Genomic DNA, 17,791 nt, shown 5'->3' with positions numbered 1-17,791 from the left:
CTCTAGACAATCCGTGTGTCCTGAGCTGATGTGTCATCTTGATCTTCTCCACAACGATCCATTAAGGTTCCGGGGGGTATGTTCTCAAATCCAGTGCTGTAACCCCACCACAGAACACCACCAAATTAGTTAAGCAGGATTTGCACAGTGGTGGCTGTCACCAATCCCCTCCTTACCTTCCTCCTTACTCATTGCTGCCATCAGTTCTAAGTGCAGGGGGTCAGGTGAGGCCTCCTCCCTTCCTGCTGCTCCAGAATGCTCAGTGCAGACACAACATTAACAGCAAAGCTCTTCTCAAACTACATGGTGGGAGGTAGCCTGAGGTGTACTCCATGTGGAAAGCTGCTGAAAGCCGGTGGTCCCACTGCAGGTGCCTCTGGATGAGGTGGCAGAAGGGGCTCCAGGGCTCAGCAGCCTCGGCTCTGTCTCTGCTGCCCCCACACCCGCTCAGCAATAATTTTTCCCCTCGGCAGGTTCCCCGCAGCCGCATTCCCAGCGGCTGTGCGGTACAAGTCCTCTCCCTTGGCCCTCTTCTCCAAGTCACAGTGCAGTTCCCTTGTGACTTGACTGCTGCGGCTCCCCTAACAGTTAAGAAATTACCAGATCAGGAAAAAAGGCCATAAAATCCAGGCAGGGATACAGCCGTGTTCTCAGAAGCAAGGAGGAGCCCTGCAGTTGCAGAGCAACTGTCCAGCACCCCCTGTGGCTTCCACAACGATGCGATGTCAAAGCACGGCCACGATGCCACCCTCTGGCGCAACCTGTTACCTCCTCAAGCTGAGCACCCGGCCTCTGAGCTGAAGCAACGCTGCAAAAAGCACCGCGATCAACAAGAAGAGAAGACGGGGAAGAACGAGTAGCACTGAAATTTTTTTATTGTTTTTTTTCCAGGTCGGTTGCTGTTGGCTTAAAAGGATTTATATCCCACTGTCATCCTAGCTGAGCTACTGTCAAGCAACAATTAACCTAGGAAAATAAACACTGGAGCAGCCTGCATCTGCACTAATAAGCTCAGCACAAACTCACCTGCAGAGCAGAGTAGTTGCACACAAGCCACCTCTCGGGAATGGGCAGTGGAAATCCAGCCTGTTAAGGTCTGATTCAGCCAGGAGATGAATTCTTGCCCCATTTAAAACCCAAGGTTTTAAAACCACCAAGCCTAGAATAAAATGTATAATGCAATACTGCACAGAGAAGGCATGAGAAGTACCACCATCACCAGAGTCTATAACTGATCCGCACGCCTTAGTGAACTCTGTAGCACAAGAGAAAGGAAGCTGAGCATCTCCAAGGAGAAACACTAACAATTCTGGCTGTAGGCAAACATGACATTTAAGGCCCACTTCCTTCTATGGCTATTTGCAATTACCTCCTACCCTCGCTGGGCAAACACGACCTTCTCATCTGGTGCAGTGTGACACCTTCACCTGCGCGTGTCAGAGCGGAGAGAAATAATTCGAGCCAGCCTGGCAGGCACCAAGAGGATCCTGCAGGCAGCAGGGGATACCTTTGGCTATGGCATCATTTCCAGCCCTTGCATTATTAATGTGATGCAGGATTCAGCTCCAGAACAGTGGCTCCAAAATAGTTTAATGTGACGGTTTGAGGTCTTTTTATGGGTTCAGGGGTGTTTCTTAGTTAACCAGCCAGCACACTGTGCAGTAAGGATCTGAAAGCAGCAGCAGCTCACAGAAATCCAAATTAGACCTGGTGAACTGAGCAGATTAGTGAGACAATGTCATCTGAACAAATCCATCCTCCCCTGTGTGTCTCTCAGGAGTCACCTCCATCAGGCAGCCTGGGTGATGCTTCTGAGTACCACAGCGTGCCACTGCAGTTCACTGATGTGGCTGTCGGAATGTCAACCACCTCAGCCTGGAGAACAAAGGCTGTGTGGCAGTCTCAGGAACAAGACCTGACACACATGACCTCCAGCTGAACATCATTATTTTTGCTTTCATCTCTCCATCCTGCTTGACTACTTCCACAAAGACACACTCCTGCTCCTACCAATCCACAGTGCTATCTAGCTACACGTGAAGAGCAGCAACACACTACACAACAAAGCCTTTCACTGGGGCACTGCTCAGGCAGCACACACCTCAGCTGCAGCACCCAGGATCTTGCTATCACTGGCACCAGATCCTATGCACTGCCCAACACTTCCCTGGTTGCCACCTTCAGGGACTCCCATTTCTCACACTATTATCCAGGGGCTGATACTGACCTGTGCAGTATTCCAAAGGATCTAGTACACCATGTTCCTACTTAAATGTTGCTGTAGGTGTCACACCAGCTTACACCTCTACGTGTACCTGCCCTCAGGAAATGATCCTGCACAACAGGCATCAGGAGGTGGCAGCCATGCTGAGGGCTGTTTCTAGCATCAGCTGCAGGACACAGAGTGGTGCCTGGTGTGTACAAAAAGCAGAAATCACTAATATTTGGTTTACTTAACAAAAGAAAGACAGACACAGAGCACTGGTAAGCACTGCAGTGAAGCTGACTTTAATGACTTTAACCACACTAAGCACACTGCTAAGCTCTTTTTCTACAGCATACCAGGGTTTCAGAACAGACTAATGCAATTTCTTCTTTTCTATAGTCACCATCCTGCTGGTGGTGACCCTAGTCTCTGAATAGGCTTTAATAATCCACTTGTATCTAACATAGTTTTTTAAATTTTAAAATTAAATCAATCAATGAGGCCAGATGATGTTACATGCTACATGCTGTCCATCAGCCCTGCCTTGTCATGTCTGTAAAGAATGAGCAGAAAAGCACTTTTAGCTGTCTAAAAGTAAACAAACCAGAGGACCTGAGCTAACTGTTACAGTGTTCCTTTGGGGCTGGGATATCCTGTTAAAGAAACAGCAAAATAATCCACTTACAGGAGGTATGTCTAGTTATAGGTTATGAAAATATATGTATGTGGCCCATCACCAAAGAGGGAACATACTATCTTCACTTTGACCTGCCTTCTACCTGCCTACTATAGAGCAGCAGCCCTAATGGCAAGCAATCAGCGCGCATCTCTCAGCTCTGGCTTTCTGGGAGCAAACAGTACCTGCTTTTTTTTAATTCTAACTAATAGTGAAACTGGCAAACAGCCCTGCATTCTTGTCCTTACTGAAATGGACTGAAAACTAAACAATCTGATAAATATTTATGTAGAAAGGCAGCTATGACATCCAGAGGAGATGCCTAATCTTGGAATACTTTTTTCATTGCTGCTTACTACTAAAATCAGGTGTTTAAACCAACCTGTTACACAACAGCAGATGCATCACAAAAATATATGTATTTATTTCTAAGTAAGTGTTATATAGCTCCAGATAATGAAAGTTATTCCCTAGAGGAAAACAATTACAGTTACTCAACAAACACTTCCATAACTTAATTGTCAACATCAAGGACCTGGTTTCTTTTCCACTGCTCCCATGACCTCGTGCCTCCACAGAGCTGAGAGCCTCTTTAATTCAGCAGAACGTTTCCAAGAGAGGCTGCTGTCCCTTTCCTGCAGTTGTGGCTGTCATTATTCTTCATTTGGAATAAACCCCTTTGCTCTGTCCAATTTGTCCAGAACCTCACTGTAAAGACCGATCATCTGGAGAATATAAACACCACAGCTGTCAACAAGTGGCTAAAGTTCTGTCTTTCAATTAGATAATATAACAAAGTTACAGGGAACAGAAGCAAGGGAATGGGTGGCACACTACAACCAGCTTCTAAACATCAAGTTTCACATTCTTGTAAAGATTTTAGCAGTGGTTTAAGAAAAAAATTAGTTACATCAGAGCAATCTAACATAGGTGATTCCATTTATACTGGCATAAACCACTCTTTACAGTTGGGTTTTACATCAGTGAATAAACATACTCAGAATCACAGAATGATGGAGGTCGGAAGGGACTGATCTCTGTTCTTACTGTCTTAACTGATGTATTTAAAATGGTATAAAAGTTGCAACCAGCTCTTGATTGCCCAGCTCATGAATATGAGAATAAAGGATGACTGCATACACCAGCCAAGCTGCACTGGCTGCAATCAGCGTAGGACCATCAGCCAATCTAGAGACCAGCTTACTTGTGATAGAGTAAGAAACAGTGTCCTTGCTTTTTACAGAGGTCCTAGCCCTGAAATTTCTCCCTCTCAAGAAGTGTCTAAGCTACACCTGAAAATATCAGCTTTAATGATTTTGTTCACACCAGCTTAAGCCCTGTGAGATACTACATTATTCTAGAAACCAAGCTTGAAAGTATCAGTGCAGCAGCTGAGTCAGTAAACTGATCCAGAACCTGGACTTTAACAAAAGCAGGCAAGGAACAAGAGTCCTCTCATGGCCACAAATTGCCAGTAGTTTATTTCCAGTCAGCCATTTACACTACCCTTCCAGTAAAAGGTCACTACGTTGCTCCTTCTATTGTCTTTAAAAAGTTTTCTGGCCTTACTTTTACTTGATGCTTTCAGCATCAAGCTCTCCCAAAATGTTTTGGCACCATGCTTCTCTGAAACTCTTTAAACGCAATCCATCACACATCTTCACCCAGATCCATATCTCAAATTCAGGCAGACATCCAATCCCACATCCTCAAATCCACCTGCTTGTACTCACATGGTTTTCATAGCTCTTCTTCAGAGATCCCAAGTGATTGAGGAAACGCATTCCTAATCCACACCACTGCTCAGCTTCCTTATAATTGCCATCAGTATACTGAAGTATGCCTGTATTCCAGGCCCTTGTCATCAGCCAAAGGATCTCCATCTCTGGAAAAGCATCCTGGAGCAGCAAACAAGAAGCTAGCAGCACATCAGAAAACAGACTGTGCTTTAAACCTGGTATGTCAAGAGTGCATTAGAGTTCAGCTTTAGAGTGGGAAAAAAGTTGGTTTATTTTCCCTCCTAAGCAAAGGGCAACTCCTTCAGAGCCATTCTGTACTTCACAGTTCATCTGCACTGCTGTCAAACAGCTTGTTTCCATCACAGGCAGGTGGTGTGGTTTAGCCCCCACCAGCAATTAAGCACCACACAGTTACTCTCCATACACCTGCCCTCACAAAAACCAGGCACGTGGTGCTAGAAGTACTGACAGCATAGCAATCTAGTTCTAGATCATTTGGAAAACATAGTGATTCAGTAAGTTCCCAAATATATTTAACAAGAGTTGAGAAGAGAAAGAAAAGCCAACTTCTAGCTGGCTTTAAACCAACCTGGAAAAGTAACGTGCATTTTAAAAATCCAACATACTCAGCATAAGAATGCAGAAAGCAAGAGCAGGAAAGATAGATGTTCTAGCTAAAGATGTTTCTAAAACAGGGACTGAAAATTTGGCCTTAAATGTCTCTAAAAAAACTCTTACAAAATCCAGCTAAACTCCTAGTGCAGTCATCAATATCCAAAAGGCATTTCTTTTATGGTAATTTCAGTGTATCTTTCACTGAAGGAGTCTTAGCTGCTCCATACATAACACTGTACAGCATTCAGTCTACTAATGATTCCCAGTTTGCTGATAACTTCATTTTAATTGTGCTCAGAATCATCTCCCATTTCTTATTTTCCCATTCCACTTACTATGCTGCTGACTACACTCAGGGCATCTTCAAAGTAGTTCCACACCTCCTGCAGCACACAGGCATCCAAGTCTGTTAATCCAGTTGGCAAAGCAAGATTGATCAAACTATGCAAGCATTTGCTGAGAATTGAAACAGAGCAAAAGAGGAAAAATTAATACAATGTGCAAGACAGCTACTCTTTGTATCAGAAGCACACTAACTTAGTCTCTATGATTGTCAAGACAGCCATGTCCACCTTGGTGCTTACTACACTCATATTCTTAAAGCACAAGCACACCTTTTCCTAGTATCAGTTCTTACTCATACAAACTAAGATAAAAGAGAGCCAAGATCAGCAAGTACTTCACTATTTCCACTGCTGGGCTCTAAAGTAGCACAGAGACACAGACATATTTTCATATAATCACAAAATCACAAAATGGTTTGGGTTAGAAGGGACCTTAAAGATCATCTAGTTCCACCTCCCTGACATGGGCAGGGACACCCTCCACTGCCCAAAACCCCACCCAACCTGGCCTTGAACCCTGCCAGGGATCCAGGGGCAGCCACAGCTTCTCTGGGCACCCCATGACAGGTCGGTCTGTCTCAGTGTGAAGTGAGAATAGTTGCTTTTGCCCAGTGGTTACAATTCATGGCTTTCTTCTCAGTCACTGCATTGACTTTGAAATACCTAGTTCACTACTGCAGGATAACACTCAAAATTTACACCTTCCTCACCAGAACCAGCCAAAGACCTCTTCTGGATCCAATTTTTCTTTTCCTTTCTCAATAGATTCATTTATTGGAAATAAAACTGGTCAGAAAATATGCCAAATAAACAAACTGCAGTTAGCACACCACACTAGAGGGGTATATTAGTTGGCCAGCACAAAGGGGAACCTTGCACATAATCTAAAATCCGTTTCTTTCAAGTGTCCTGTCAGCATTTCCAGTGACAGGCTCATGGCAAAGCTGTGTGATTACACTAACCTAAATTTCTCAGCATCAATGACAGTCTGCTTTCTGTGAAGGTTTAATGCACTCTTGAGAGCTTTCTTACACAATGCAGGATACCAAGCTGGAGATTCCATTGCTAATGCTTAAAAGCAAGAAAAAACAGACAAGAAGAAATTACTGGAGCCAGACTTCAATTTCATAAAATCAACTACAGCATGTTGCCAGGTTCCTTGTGATAAACAACTGAAAAGAGATTTGCATAATGCCTGGGTCACTAGGTAGTGCTTCTCTACTACTTTCTTACTGCACACACCATCAATGAGGACTAAAAGGCAGAAGCACAGTAGATTTCCTAATTTACAAGTACTTTCACTGCTGTGTAATATGGGGTGAAATATGGGAGAAATATATGTCTACAGTAAAGAGTATAAAGAGTATTGTTTTGGCTCCTTGAACACAAAAATCTGGGTGGAATGGGATGTCAGCATGGTATTTCCAAGTCTAGGTGTGTACTCGCTCAAGACAATGGAGATAATTTACTCATCTTCCTTGGATCTACTCTAGATTCCCAAGAAGGTGTGCCTAGAACTTTGTGATGAAATATGGTACAGTATAGAGAAAGTGCTATTTAAAGTTAACTACATTAACTTTAGGTTGAAACCTTGTATGTACTCAAAGTCCAAATCCTAACACTTGCATATTGGGCCATGAATCACCTAGGATAATTTGCCAATGTGGAGCTTATAAAAGTAGATAAGCTTTTAATATCTTTTCCAGACAATAATCTGTTCCAGACTCATAGCCTATACAAATGTCTCAGGGTCTAGAAATGGAATGATGTCACAAATTTCTGGTTCATCCTCCACATAATATGGAATTTCAAAATACAGATCTCCTACTGGTGCTGAGATCTGAAGCATCCTTTGCTTCAGGACAAAATATATATGGTTAGACCTGTTTTCTGCATGTTGCACAATAGACAATAGTCACCCATATGAACAAGGAAGAGCAAGAGGAGCTGTTTTTCAGGACCTGAAGAATGATGAAAGTACAAATGCAGTCCTTACATGCAATGATTTCTAGTGTCTTGACCTCTATTTGTGGTTGCTCCCACACTGACTCCATAAGGCTGTGTAGTGTTGGATCATTCAGTTTAGATCTTGCTTCAAATTCATAAAGCAGCAACAATGTGTCTGTTGGATCTTCACCAAAATCTCCTATAGAAGAGACAGAATTGCCTGTATGCAATGATTGTTTTCTTAAAGCCAGGAGGTATATACCATTTGCTTCCAATGGGCAGAAAAACCATTAAGGTACTGGGATTTAGCAGGAGAGTAAGTGGAACTCTGAAGCACTTTTGGACAGAAGCTTCTGCTGTCCAAGCACATCCCCAACAACTACCAAGCCTCCCCCCTTGCCAAAAATCTGGATTGTCTGTAATTGGCTAAATTCATGCAACCCTTCTAGGCAAGATAATAGGTACTAGGACAGGTCAAAGACATAACAGAAGGCCACCAGCTCAGAAGGTCAGTTTATTGAAGAAGCTATGATCAGCTTCAAATTTTTCTACAGGACTTGTCCCTTTTCTGGTAGAAAACCCCTCAGGAAATCCTTAACCACAGAAGGAGGGCAGGAGAATGGCAGAACTGTTAGGACAGTGTAAACCTGATACAAAATGAGAAATAATCCTTTACTGAGCTATCACAAAGACCTTTGTTTATACAACTAAAAGACACTCTCAGCTTCCTCCCAGGAAACAGACTTGTCAAAACATTAGTCAAGGTCAGTGAAGAAGTGAAGGAAGCACCAGGCTACCATTCAACAAATGTCTGCAGGAGAAACTCCAGTAATTCCCTGTCCTGAGTCAATCAACCCCTTGGGATCTTTAAGATGGAAAATTAAAAAGGAAGAAGTCTTCCAGAGTTATCTTGCCTTTGGTACAAAAGGGTAAAGAGAATCCCAAGACAAAACCACATAATAAAGCTTTCATTCTGAAATTTTAAGGTGAAAAGAAGCCAGCAAGTAAATTTCTTGACAAAAGTTTAATCCTAATGCATCTTACAATGGAAACTCCAGTGTCTCAAACCTATAACTGAAAAGAAACCAGGCTACAGACCAGACAAGGAATGCCTAATGGAATTTCTCTACCAATATTCCAGCAAAAAGCAAAGTAGGCATCCTCTAGGCTGCCACTCAGCATCTCAGCTGTCAGGTGAAAACATGCCAGCCTCCAATAACATCTGATCCAAACTGAGAAGGAATAGTCAGGGAAGAAGAGGATGGGGTTTAGCACTTCCAAATAAGGTAGCAGGACTTTCCCTACTCTGAAATGGCTTATAAGGGAAGAGGCTAGCAAAAGTATTTACATAGGGTAAGAACAACCTCACTCTAAAGCAAAAGCTTGGAGTTTCTTAATGTTTAAGACAGAACAGACACATATCTGCTGCTTCAGTCTGAAAGACTCTTCCATACTTCACAGCACCTATGCATTAAAAAGCCTGAGCGACATAAAAACCCAGCAGTTGGCCTTGCCAATTCTTTTATCATATTGTCATACATTTGCTTCTGCACTCTTCAGCTGAGACAGCAATCCTGTAGGCCCTGGATTCTTCATAAATACAGTGACCAAGTCTAAGGGTTACCTGTGCTGAACAGACACACTCTGAGGCTTACCTGTTAATTTCAGAATTTTCCATATCTCCTTGCAAGCCTGGAGATGTTGAAGGGCCTGAGTCAAAAGCTCTGCCTGTTTGACAAAATGGAAGAAGTTCTTTTGGTCATAGTTTTAAAAGTGAAAGGTATATATACATCACAGCTAACAGGGTCTTTATACCCAACTATAAAATAAAGTGAGAATCAGCCTAAATAGTCTATCATGTTCACCAGTTACTGGTTTTGGGATGCTTTTTTGTTGGGGTTTTTTCCCTTCTCTCTTTTTCAAAGACCTCCCACATTTCAGACAAAGCCTCTTCACACTGAACATTCCATTGGTCCAGAAAGAACCATATGGATTCCTCTGGGACATCATCTATTTTAGCTCCCAAACATAGAATAGTGCTATTGAGACTGACAAACTGTTAAATCCCACTACACAAATTGCAATGCACAAAAGTAAGTTTCTACAACAAGCACATTGGTCTTTCCTTCATAACCACTGTACGTTCTCCTTAATCTTCATACTACAGTAAGAATAACATCCCAAAAAAAGGATGGATGCATCAAAAAAACCCCAAAAATGTGAGCTTTATCACAATCATATTAGTAATTACTTTAAGCAATGGCATAATCCTAAGGATGCAGTAATTATCTGCCTGACCAGCCAATGTTTAGCAGCAGGCTTCTTACATGATATAAGTAAGGGCAACTGAAATTCCTCTGAGAAAAGGTACTGCCATGACCCTTTGCTGATATAAATATGTTCAAACGCACTGAAGTCAGCAGAATTAATTCAGAGAGATCTAGTTTTGTAATTCTCTGGAAAGCACTAGGTGCACTGACTCTAATTAACTCTGACAGTTACATTGTTAACACATTGCTACACTCAATGCCCTGTTCTGAATTGAAGCAACTAAGACTTAAAAATCTAAAGAAAAAAAAATGCTGCAGTGATACATTCAGGATCAGTTAACAGAGCAACATCCTACCTGTTGAGAAGGTGTCACTTCTTGTCTCCCCAGTTCCAGGTCCACTGCAGCTGCCATCAGCAGGCAGGTCTTCTGACCGATCAGAACAGCTTTGTCAGAAGGGCAGAACTGAGACAGCTGGCACCAAAAACAGGAAAAGGTCATGAGAATTCTGCCCATATAAAACAATTCCCTTGTGAACAGGTGATTGCAGAGTCTTCTCTGAAACATTTTTTTAGTAATCAGTTGCAAACAGTATGTATTCATATCGCAATTATATCTGTACAATTAAACAAGAAGGTTATTTAAATATAACAAACAGCAGTGTTGGAGTCCTCTCTCTACAAACACATACAAAACTGACAGTGCTGCTACAAGTTCTGTATAGAGATTAGGCCTTGAGTCACAGAATCACACTCAGAAGGTTGGAAAAGACCTTTAAGATCATCAAGTCCAACCGCTCCTGTCCTATGCTAAACCATATCCCTAAGTACCTCATCTACCCTTTGTTTAAACACATCCAGTGATGGTGACTCAGTCCCCTCCCTGGGCAGCCTGTTCCAGGCCCCAACTAGTCTTTCAGTAAAACATTTTTTTCTAATATCTAATCTAAACCTGCCCTGGCACAGCTTTGTGCCATTTCCCCTTGTCCCATCTCCTGTCACCTGGCTGAAGAGACCAGGTTTGTATTAATGGCAGTTTCCAAACATCAGAATCCATTTATTTTAAAAAGTTCTCATTGAAGTCTAAGTTTCTTAGAACATTTTTAAGCAGCAGAATGTAAATAATGACAGCAATGCTTATGTTTTGTGTTACAAGTCAATCTCCTTCTGACAAAAGTGCTCCGATTTCAGAGCACACAAGCATGTCTCCAAAGAGATACCTGGTAGATGGGTGTGACTTCTAGCAGAACTAGACAGATAACAATATTCCTCCATCAAGGATACTATTAGCAAGAGCACGTACCTTGAAAGACAGTAGAAAAAAATCCCTCATCTTTTCAGGGGAGCCTCTGAACTGTACAGCTAAGTTCCAAGCTAACAAAGACACAAAAAATGAAGACTAGAATAAAAATCTTCAACATCACAGGTGTACCCATTTAATCTCTAGTAACTGGCAGTTCACATTCTACAATTCAATTTCTTAACCAAGATATCATTATCAGCTCATTGAACAACAGCAAGAAATACCATTATAAGTGATTTGTTAAAATAGCTTATTCATGCTTTCAAATGTTGTCTTAATTTTATCATAACCAAGAACCCATTCTCCCACATACCCTACTGGCAAGAGAATGAATTGGAAGACACGTTTTCTGATGTTAGTAATGAAAACTGGTATCTGAATAGGAGTGTTGAACAATGTTCCCAAGACAACTAAAAAAATCAAAAAAGAAAACCTCAGAGCATTTCAAAACATTCTCCACTTTACTCCAGCAGGGTCAAGAACATGGCAATCAAACATACAGTTCTGATTAGTAGTAAATGGATGAGTCATCTGAAGGCGATCGATGTATTTATGGGAATGTCACCCAATTAAATGCCTAGATTTTACAATGACTTTGCAGATTCTAATCTTAATGTTAATTTATTCATTAGGATATGGGGTTTTTTTTTTCATCTCTGACTTGTTTATTCTGTGAGTGAGAATGCTGCCTTGAAAAGGTCATGGTCACCAGAGATTCACATTCATGTTAGCATATTTGACCTCTGGTTTTCTCTCACCACTGCTACTCTACATTGCAAGAACGTGTGCAAAAGCAGATGTCTCTGTTACTGATTGCAACTATTTTCTCTCCTGCATGCTCTGGCAGAAGCAAGAGTCTGAAAAACTGCCCACCCTGTTACCCTCTGCTCATATTTGTATTTATATACAGCAAATGTTCTGACTCCTTTACCAAAACAGAGTAACTACTAAATAAGGATCCAGAAACATGCTACAGACAGTGCTTAAGACAGCTCCATGGAAGCTGCATTTCCTACTGGGAAACAGCTTACCTACAATAATGTTTGCTGCTTAGATTTCAACACTAACTCCAGGACTGCTGATTTAAGAGAGTAATTAAGACAGTGTGCCTGGGTGGCAGAGGTCAGCTCATCCTGCACCAATCACACCAGACTCATCTGAACTTCCTAATTTTTATTTTGCCCACACAAGAACATGTGTACTCAGGACTGGCAGTAAGGGGGGTTTTATTGCTCTTAGCAGTATTGGGTTTTTTTCAGACACTGAAGAAAACCACTATTACTTCTATTTCCCTGATCTTAAGTTCTGCTTCTGTAACAGTCTTCTAGCTGCCTCTTGCAGCAGCCACCTCTGCAGCGCCCCCTTCACTACCAGTACCCAGCTACGCAAGACTGTGACAAGGGCTGAGACAAACTGTGAACTCTGTGGTATCATGGCCACATACAACAACTCCTGTGGTGAAGGGAGCAATATATCATCTATCCTATCAATCAAATAGTCTTGTGCAAGTATTTCTCTTGGTAACTGACTTTAAACATGAGCCGTATCAGATAGTTTCAGAAGACAGAAAATACAGCAGAACTTTAAGACTAGTTAAGGCAATGACTGCCAAAGGCTGCTGTTTTATAAATCTCCTACATCTTTAAACACTTTATTCTTTGTTTCTTAAAGTCTGGCTAAGTAGAGGTGGAAGTTTAGATTTTGAGAGCAACTCACCAACTTTTCTAAACCAGTGAGCTTCAAGGATCCTCATGTCCCCTGTGAAATTCTCTTCTGTGAAAGACTCAGCGAGTCTCTTGTGAGCTGCAGAAAATGCATTGTTCAGTATGTAAGTAACACTTTCTCAGCAGATAAGAACATTTTCAAGTCTAATAACGACAAAAAAGAGGTTTCCAAAACTCCAGAGTAATTCCTGATGAAGTTATTCTCACAAATCTAATATGCTTGACCAACAGAGCTTATCAAATGGCATTTTAGATTAGATACATAAGGCTGTCAACAAGTACTGGCACTTCAAAGTTTACTGATACTGAAGTCTAGTGCAGAAGAGTTTTACTACATTTCACAAAAAGCTGAGGGTTTTTTAATTTAACAACAGGTTTGAGGCATCTCTTCAAGGAACCTTTAAATTAGTTCTAGCCTTCATTCTCTTCTAGCTGCAGTAAGAATGGCTAGTGTAGAAAAAGCTCTACAATCACGTTAACTTTCTTGTCCAAGATTGGGAGAGAGGGGTAAAAAAGATTAAGTGAAAAAGGAGAACAAATTCCTCTGTAAAACTCCTGCACCTTTTCCAATGCAAACAAGAAAACTCTTTCTCAAGGGACAGCACAACTTAAAGGTGGGAACCAAATCTGACAAGCCTCTCCCATCTTTCAGCAATTTTCTATTACTCCTTGCAGTTTTCTAAGCCTTCCATGGCAAAAAAAAAAGTAACATTAATTTTTTAAAATGCTCCATCTTAAACAGCTAGAACAGCAAAGACCACCACTGGCATTTGATTAATACCAGTAGCAATTTACACTGTTATTTCACTTCCTTTTTTAGCAGCCCAGCTACTAAAGACACTAACTTTATTACTGCCAGTGCAGTCACAGTAGGAGACTATCACTTGAGGTCATCCAGGCTGTGGCTTGTACACAAACATCTGATGTTTGCACGCATGGCTTTATGAAGGACTGTAGGGAAACTGACTAGAAGAGACTGCCCCTTGGTCTGAGAAAAGCTCCTAAGCACAGGCTTTACTTTCTAGAAACAGTTCATACTACACCACCCTCAAGCCTTCCATAGCAAAGCCCTGTAGCACTGAGATCCAACATCATAACAACGTTGAATCTCAAGTTTTCATTACTATCAATTTCAGTGGAAGTTGAGAACCCGAACTGAAAAATAAGGACTCTACAAATATTTGCTTGGTATGGACCTAATCATATCACAAAAGTTCACAGATGGAATAACTGCAGAGAATGTAAATAAAACAAAAGCATACCCAAGGCCAAGTAGCTCAGGATTGAGTTGATATCCTCATCTCTAGAATGGAGAAAAAAGTAAATTTTAGAAAATGTTTGCTTAACTGTCTTACAACTGAACACAGCATTTATGTTGGAATACAACATTTCTGTAATCATTCTTCCCCTGACAAACATCCTGGGCACCAGAATATTCTAGCATTTGAAGATGCAGAAAGAGCATTGAAGTCCTGCAGAAAGCTTTATTGATCTGCAGCAGTGAAGGTCGTTCTACAAGTACAGCAGGAGACTTTCTCAGTTGCTGGGGCTGCATGTTAAACTTTAAACCCCACTGACACTATGTTGTTTTCTTGACAGTCAGAATCCAGCAGTACAGTTCTCCTACTTCTAAGCCAACACACCATTTGCAAAGCAGCTAGTCTTCAGCAAGGGAGGGCCCACCTGAAGCTCTCACTCAGAACTTCTGACAGATATCACATCCTAGGGTCAAAGTTAAAGAGGTTGCTTAGCTCACGTTCCCCATCAACAATACCTGACAGCCTTATGCATTAATAAAAGGGGAAGGCAAAGAGCAAATACTTAAAGGAAAGGTTATACAAGTAGAAAAGATGTTCCTATGTGATGTTATAGGTCAAGTTGGGAACTCATATGAGTGGACATTCTATTACGATTAACACTAACCTCTTGATTATTCTGCAAGAAAATAAGCCCAACAAGAAAATATTACACCACTCACACAACATATCCACCATGTGAAAATGGATTTGCAAATGCACACACCTTTTCTCTTCATCCTCTGCCATGACCTTGGACAACATAAGACGAACAAGACATCTAAATATGAGAAAAACAAGCAATGAAGAAACTTCTTTTTTTCCCAACAGTGTACTTTGTCCTCATTTTCCAGAAGGGATCCCACGTTTCTTCCTTATGCCCATGCCAAACTGAGAATAAGATTCTATTTCCCACCCTATTACCTTATTTTGGATGTCACTTCATGTAATAGTAAGTTAACAGATGTATTTTAAAACAGGTTTTAAGCAAATACATACATCTGTCTCACCATATTTGTTTTTATAAACATGATGGAATATTTCAATAAGTATATACTGTTTCATTGGAGGATAAAAACAAGCTGGTACTTTCACCAAATATATTGTTGCAATCTCATTGAAGTTGCTGTCAGTCATCTGTTCAAATCACAGTGTAACCATAAAATTCATAGCAACTATTTGCTCAGGAGAGACTTGGAACATCTGTAGATATTAAGAGTACACCTGCAGCACCAAAAAGACTGCTAAATGATCTTTCATCTATTCCATTTTCCACCTTCCTCAATATAATGTATTATTTTTGAAAAAGAAACCAGAAAAAAAAATCCTTTTCCCTGTAAATATACTGAATTCTCACTTTAAAGCAGCAAATAATTGTCGGCAGTCTTGTAAATGTTCAGACAAATACTCCAAAGCTTTGATAGCCACAATTTGTTGCTCATTCTGGAAAGAAATTAAAACATCTTTTGTATCAACTGCACTGCCTCAGTTACCACAAAAAAAACCAACAAAAAGCCCCAAGAAAACCCAACCCTACCCCAAAACTAAACCCACCCAAATCAATAGCATATTCCAAAAGTCTGTGCAGCCTGCTAGCAGGAAAAGGAACAAAGGACTCTGCACAGAAGAGTCTCACAGTCAAGAGAAAACCACAAGGAGAGATCATATGATTCCACGCACAAAAAGCCTACGGCAAGAACAGGATCAGTGCAGGTGGACAAGGCTTCTGTGCCTCACAGTTGAAGCACTGAAAGGCAATCAAAGGCCTCTTCTAATTGTGCTAATGTAACCAGTCACTTTAGACATCACTCCAGACATCAAGATGCAAATAAGGACAAGTGACTGTTTAGTCTTACATCACTGACTTTTGTGTATTCTGTGCTGTTTCCCCCCAGCACATCAAAGATCAAATCCCAGAGGCAGAAAAAGATGTAACATTTTGCTATGGAGAACTTCACAGAAATACAGTGTCATTTCCAGATACCAACATTCCTAACTCAGAATCCTTTCTTTTCCTGAAGAAATATTAAATACAGTTCCTTTATATGTGAAATCAATTCCTACTTTGCATTACACAAAACATTTGATTGAGACTGAGGTCAAAAAAGCACAAAATACTTATAAATGTGCAAAACATGCAGAAATATTAAAAGTAGGCCAGGTTATATCAATAAAACAAAGTAAAGGCATCATGTGCTGTACCTCTAAAGCAATGTGGGCAGCTAAACTCAGGAGGTTAGTGCCTGTGTTCTCATCCGCTCTCAGCCTGTCTTCATGTTGAGATGGTTTTTCTGCTAGCTTCCCTATTTCAATGGCTGCTGCCACAGCTGAATCAGACAGAAGGAAAAGTTGTTGGGTTTTTTATAGAAGCAATTGGAAGGTGGAAAGTTCTACTGTTTTAACCAGGCTTTTTTTTTTCTTTTAATATGAAAAACCAAGACAAGAAAACTTGACCATACCAGCACTTCTCCACAACTAGGCACTTCTGGGAAGTAAGTAGCTTTCCAAGCTACTAATCTAGAGAGACAAGCATGCCACAAAAATAAAACTCTATCTCACATCCTTAATTTTTTTCTGCTAAATAACTGTTTGTCACTGAAGACAGAAGACTTTCTCAAATATATTGTCTGGGTGGGATTCCAAGCTCCCACATCTTGGTTTATGCTATAGGTGCTGCTGCTGCTTTTATGTTCACACTGTGCTGTGGTTCTCGCTCTATATAATGGGAACAAATTATGCTGTCATTAAGAAGATGTATAGAGAACCATTAATTGGCACAGAACTCGTCATATAATAAGCTTTGGATGTTACTCTGTATTCTGAGTACAGACTGTATTTCTCAATTTTCATTGCTTGAGCTAAGATTCTTATTTAAATATGAAATGGCAGAACTCATTATAAAGAAGAAAGAGTCTACAGAGATATGTCATTTTGTAATGCATCTCAGTAATTCATGTATTCTCTGGTAAATTCAGGCTCTACTTGTCCAGAGAAATTAAAAGCAGCAGTAAGGATTCCATTAAGGTTCATTTAACTCAGTATGCTTTTTTTATATTGTATACACATACAATATTTAAACAGTAAGTATACAATGATTCTTACCCTGGGATGCTACTATAGCTTCTGCCCATAATATTAGGAACTTCCTAATCCAAGACTCCATCCAGACAATATCAGATACAGCAATGGACTCCACATCTTACATTCTGTGTGCAAACACCTCACTATGGCAGTGTAAACTCTCACAGTTTCAATGACTTTATAGACCCCTCTTCTAGCTTCCCTCTATTGTGTCTTTCACAAGATACACAGACCAAATCTGCCTAGTATTTTCTAGTATATTTGTCACTTCTTCTCTTTGTAGTGGACTCTTTATCTTTCAAATTCTACCTTTATCAGTATCTTTCTCCATCACTGCAATCTTATAGACACTGAATTTAGTAAAGATGCTGTTTGGATCACATCTCTCTGCTTCTTTAACTGCTTCTTTAGCCTATTCACAGAAAGGATTAAAGGAAATCAGTACAATGACATCTTGAAATCAGTAATATAATTTGCAATATGAGAGATCTAGAAAAGATAACACAAAATGTTAATAGTTACACTGTTAATATTTATATAATTATTCAAGAAGTTTGGTTTGGCAACACCTTCCCTGGAAAGAAAAGTGAGAG

General features: G+C 40.6%; 1 protein-coding gene across 1 annotated transcript in view; it reads right to left on the bottom strand.

Annotated features, from left to right (window-relative positions):
- Positions 1 to 3,535: 3,535 nt before the first annotated feature.
- Positions 3,536 to 17,791, bottom strand: part of TEX11 (testis expressed 11) — a gene marked incomplete at its 3' end in the record, with an annotated part of 32,551 nt that continues 18,295 nt past the window's right edge. The window contains exons 16-29 of the mRNA XM_084269232.1: positions 17,508 to 17,610; positions 16,320 to 16,444; positions 15,475 to 15,560; positions 14,845 to 14,898; positions 14,085 to 14,125; positions 12,819 to 12,901; positions 11,099 to 11,191; positions 10,154 to 10,270; positions 9,183 to 9,255; positions 7,577 to 7,726; positions 6,543 to 6,651; positions 5,572 to 5,692; positions 4,616 to 4,780; positions 3,536 to 3,607 (exon numbers count right to left, since the gene is read on the bottom strand). Coding sequence (XP_084125358.1) covers positions 3,536 to 3,607; positions 4,616 to 4,780; positions 5,572 to 5,692; positions 6,543 to 6,651; positions 7,577 to 7,726; positions 9,183 to 9,255; positions 10,154 to 10,270; positions 11,099 to 11,191; positions 12,819 to 12,901; positions 14,085 to 14,125; positions 14,845 to 14,898; positions 15,475 to 15,560; positions 16,320 to 16,444; positions 17,508 to 17,610 — 1,392 coding nt within the window. The remainder of the gene's footprint in view (positions 3,608 to 4,615; positions 4,781 to 5,571; positions 5,693 to 6,542; positions 6,652 to 7,576; positions 7,727 to 9,182; positions 9,256 to 10,153; positions 10,271 to 11,098; positions 11,192 to 12,818; positions 12,902 to 14,084; positions 14,126 to 14,844; positions 14,899 to 15,474; positions 15,561 to 16,319; positions 16,445 to 17,507; positions 17,611 to 17,791) is intronic.

This window comes from Gallinula chloropus (genome assembly GCF_964237585.1).
Source record: "Gallinula chloropus genome assembly, chromosome: 11".
NCBI classification, from domain to species: Eukaryota; Metazoa; Chordata; class Aves; order Gruiformes; family Rallidae; genus Gallinula; species Gallinula chloropus.
Note: the sequence above shows the minus strand (reverse complement) of the source record. Positions and strands in the feature narration are given on the sequence as shown.